Below are 2,948 nucleotides of genomic sequence, written 5' to 3'. Positions count from 1 at the left end.
TTTCCCAAGCTCTCAGTACAGTCCTCAGCACACGGCAAGCGCTTAATAAATATGACTGACTGACTGACTGAATGAATGAATGAATGAAAGTTAGACATCGTCCACGTCCCTCACTGCGCTCACGGTCTTAATCCCCCGTTTAGAGATGAAGTAACGGAGACGCAGACGAGTTAAGTGACTTGCCCAAGGTCATACAGCGGACAAGTGGCAGAGCTGGGATCGGAAGACGGGTCTTTCCGACTCCCGGGTCCTTGCTCTTTCCAGTAGGCCATGATGCTTCCTTCTTTGTGTGGTACCATGGGACAACTCTGTATTGGAAAAGCAGGAGGAGCCCTGCTGAAGCACGGAAGCACAGCTCAGGACACCTTTTTGTAGTTGTCCTGCGAAAGGGGGTGAGGCTCGTTCCCTCCCCCGGCGTCCATGACCCCACTGGACTCAGATGGAAGCATCAGTTCGGTAGAACAGCCTGTAGCCCTTCAATAAATGTAACGGACTGGCTGACTGCGGGGACACAGAACACATTTCCCATCACCGGCCCGGCATTGCGCAAATTGGGACGCCTGGTCACCTCGTCCCAGTGGGACCTTATCAGAGGTCGGCTGGCTTCTCTGGAAGCCTAGGAGGGATCGGGGTTGGAATCGGAACTTCCTTTTTCCAGAACGCCCTCATCCTCCCATCGCTGTGGATCATCAAGAAGGGACTGAGAGTGGAGAAGGTGAGGGAAAAGACCATGTGGCCATTCACCAGCCGAGGAGACTTCTCTTCGAGGTTTAGGATGATGCTCAGCATGATGGTCTGTCTTACATAGAGGAGGACGTAGAGGGTTGCCATGGCAACGACCCTCTTGGCTGCTCGGACCTCGGGCGTCTCTCCGGGGGAGCGTCCGGGCCCGTGGAGGTGTCGTACCCGCTGGTGGTGTCTGTGCAGGACGAACACCATGTAGCCGCTGGCCAAGCTCATGAGTCCCACGAAGAATATTTCCCTAAAGGAGAGCATGACCGAAATGATCAGGTTGATTTCTGCACTGGCAATGACCTTTGAGCAATATTTCAGATCCAGTACAATTCCAGCACTGCCATTCTTTCGGGGACCTCTCATATATATAGCGCTGTTAATGTCTATCAGCAGATTGAGAATCCAGAAGATGATCAAGGAGGGGATGATGCACTTGGGGAGTCTGGCTTTGATCCCCGCCCATCGGGAGGTGCCGGGGCTGATGGTGACGGCCTGGAAGATGCTCAGGAGAGAGGTGGTGCAGACGATAAGTCCCTGGGCCACTCGACCAAAGTACATGAGGGTTTTACATCCGACATCATCCAGGAAGTTTTTCCATCCCCAGCATGACAAGGTCTCAGGGATTCCATTGGCGAGGAGGATGATGGTGTTGGCCAAGGTCAGGTGGGTAAGGATCAGGTCGGAGGAGCTGGGCTTTGGGCTGGCGGAGACCACCCGAGCATAAAACAGGAGAAGGAAAACGTTGACTGACAGCCCTATGCTGAACTGTAACACAATCACAATTCCCAAAGAGATCTCAGTGGAATCCATGCTCTTGAATTTCCAGGAGTAGAGCGGGGCTCCTTCGGAGATAACTGGGGCTGGGGAGAGGAGGAAGGGAAGGCAAAATCGAGAGAAAGTTCATCGAATCATTTTATCGTTATGTAGGAATATTAACTGTGGGATTCATTAAGCGCCTAGTGTTCTGAGCCCTGGGGTAGATATGAGGCACCAGGTCACATGCAGTCCCTGTCCCATAGGGGGTTCACAGTCTTAATTCTCACTTTAACGTTGAGGTAACTGAGGCACAGAGAAGTGAAGCAACTTACCATGGACAAACAGCAGACATGGGGCAAATCTGGGATTAGAACCCAGGCCCCCTGATTTCCAGGCCCGTGTTCTTTCCACTAAGCCACTCTGCTGCTCACATCTATACATCTATATGTCCAAGTGCTTAGTACAGTGCTCTGCAAACAGTAAGCACTCAATAAATACGATTGAATCTGTCTACATTAAAGAGATAATGGCCATATATTGACAATGGGTTTAAAATTAACGAATAAAGATTCCCACATACCATGCATTTCTGAACAATCTGTCATATCCATCGTTATTTACTTCAATTACTTTACTTCAATTACAATTACTTCAGAAATGGCTAGCAATTATAGTAACCGTAACAATAATAATTATTATCATTGTAGTCGTTAAGCACTTACTTTGTGCCAGGCACTGTCCTAAGCACTGGGGTGGATACATTCATTCATTCAATCGTATTAATTGAGCACTTACTGGGGGCAGAGCATTGTACTAAGCGATTGGAAAGTACACTTTGGCAAAAGATAGGGACAATCCCTACCCAACAACTGGCTCACAGTCTAGAAGGAGGGAGACAGACAACAAAACACAACAAGTGGACAAGCATCAATAGGATCCATATAAGTAAATAGAATTATACATATATCCACATCATTAATAAAATAAATAGAATAATAAATATGTACATATTCACACAGTGCTGTGGGCTAGGGAGGGAGTAGGAGCCATGGGGTGGGGAGTAGGAGCAGAGGAAAAGGGGGGCTCAGTCTGGGAAGGCCTCCTGGAGGAGGTGAGTTTCCAGTATATTGGGTGGGATACAGTCCCTTGTCCCACGTGGGGCTCACAATCTTGATCCCTATTTTACAGATGAGGTAACTGAGGCACAGAGAAGTTAAATGAGTTGCCCGAAGTAGTCACACAGCTGACAAATGGTGGAGCCGGGATTAGAATCCATGATCTCTGCCTCCCAAGCCCAGGCTCTATCCACTAGGCCATGCTGCTTCATGCTGATTAGTAGGATAGAGCTTCGTCAGTTTTATTGAGCACCTTCTCTGGTTGAGCCTTCTGTACTAAGCACTTGGGAGACTATAACTACAACAGTGCTTGGCTCATAGTAAGCTCTTAACAAATACCAT

General features: G+C 48.7%; 1 protein-coding gene and 1 pseudogene across 1 annotated transcript; both read right to left on the bottom strand.

The window, feature by feature from the left end:
• Positions 589-1,545, bottom strand: ORNANAV1R-PS3151 (vomeronasal 1 receptor ornAnaV1R-ps3151 pseudogene; annotated as a pseudogene).
• ORNANAV1R3166 (vomeronasal 1 receptor ornAnaV1R3166) lies at positions 589-1,545 on the bottom strand. Its single transcript, NM_001253558.2, has one exon. It carries the CDS (start codon positions 1,543-1,545, stop codon positions 589-591), a length of 957 nt encoding a protein of 318 aa, NP_001240487.2.

This window comes from Ornithorhynchus anatinus, unplaced genomic scaffold (genome assembly GCF_004115215.2).
Source record: "Ornithorhynchus anatinus isolate Pmale09 unplaced genomic scaffold, mOrnAna1.pri.v4 scaffold_426_arrow_ctg1, whole genome shotgun sequence".
NCBI lineage: Eukaryota > Metazoa > Chordata > Mammalia > Monotremata > Ornithorhynchidae > Ornithorhynchus > Ornithorhynchus anatinus.
The sequence above is the reverse complement of the archived record's forward strand: the minus strand, read 5'-3'. Positions and strand labels throughout refer to the sequence as shown.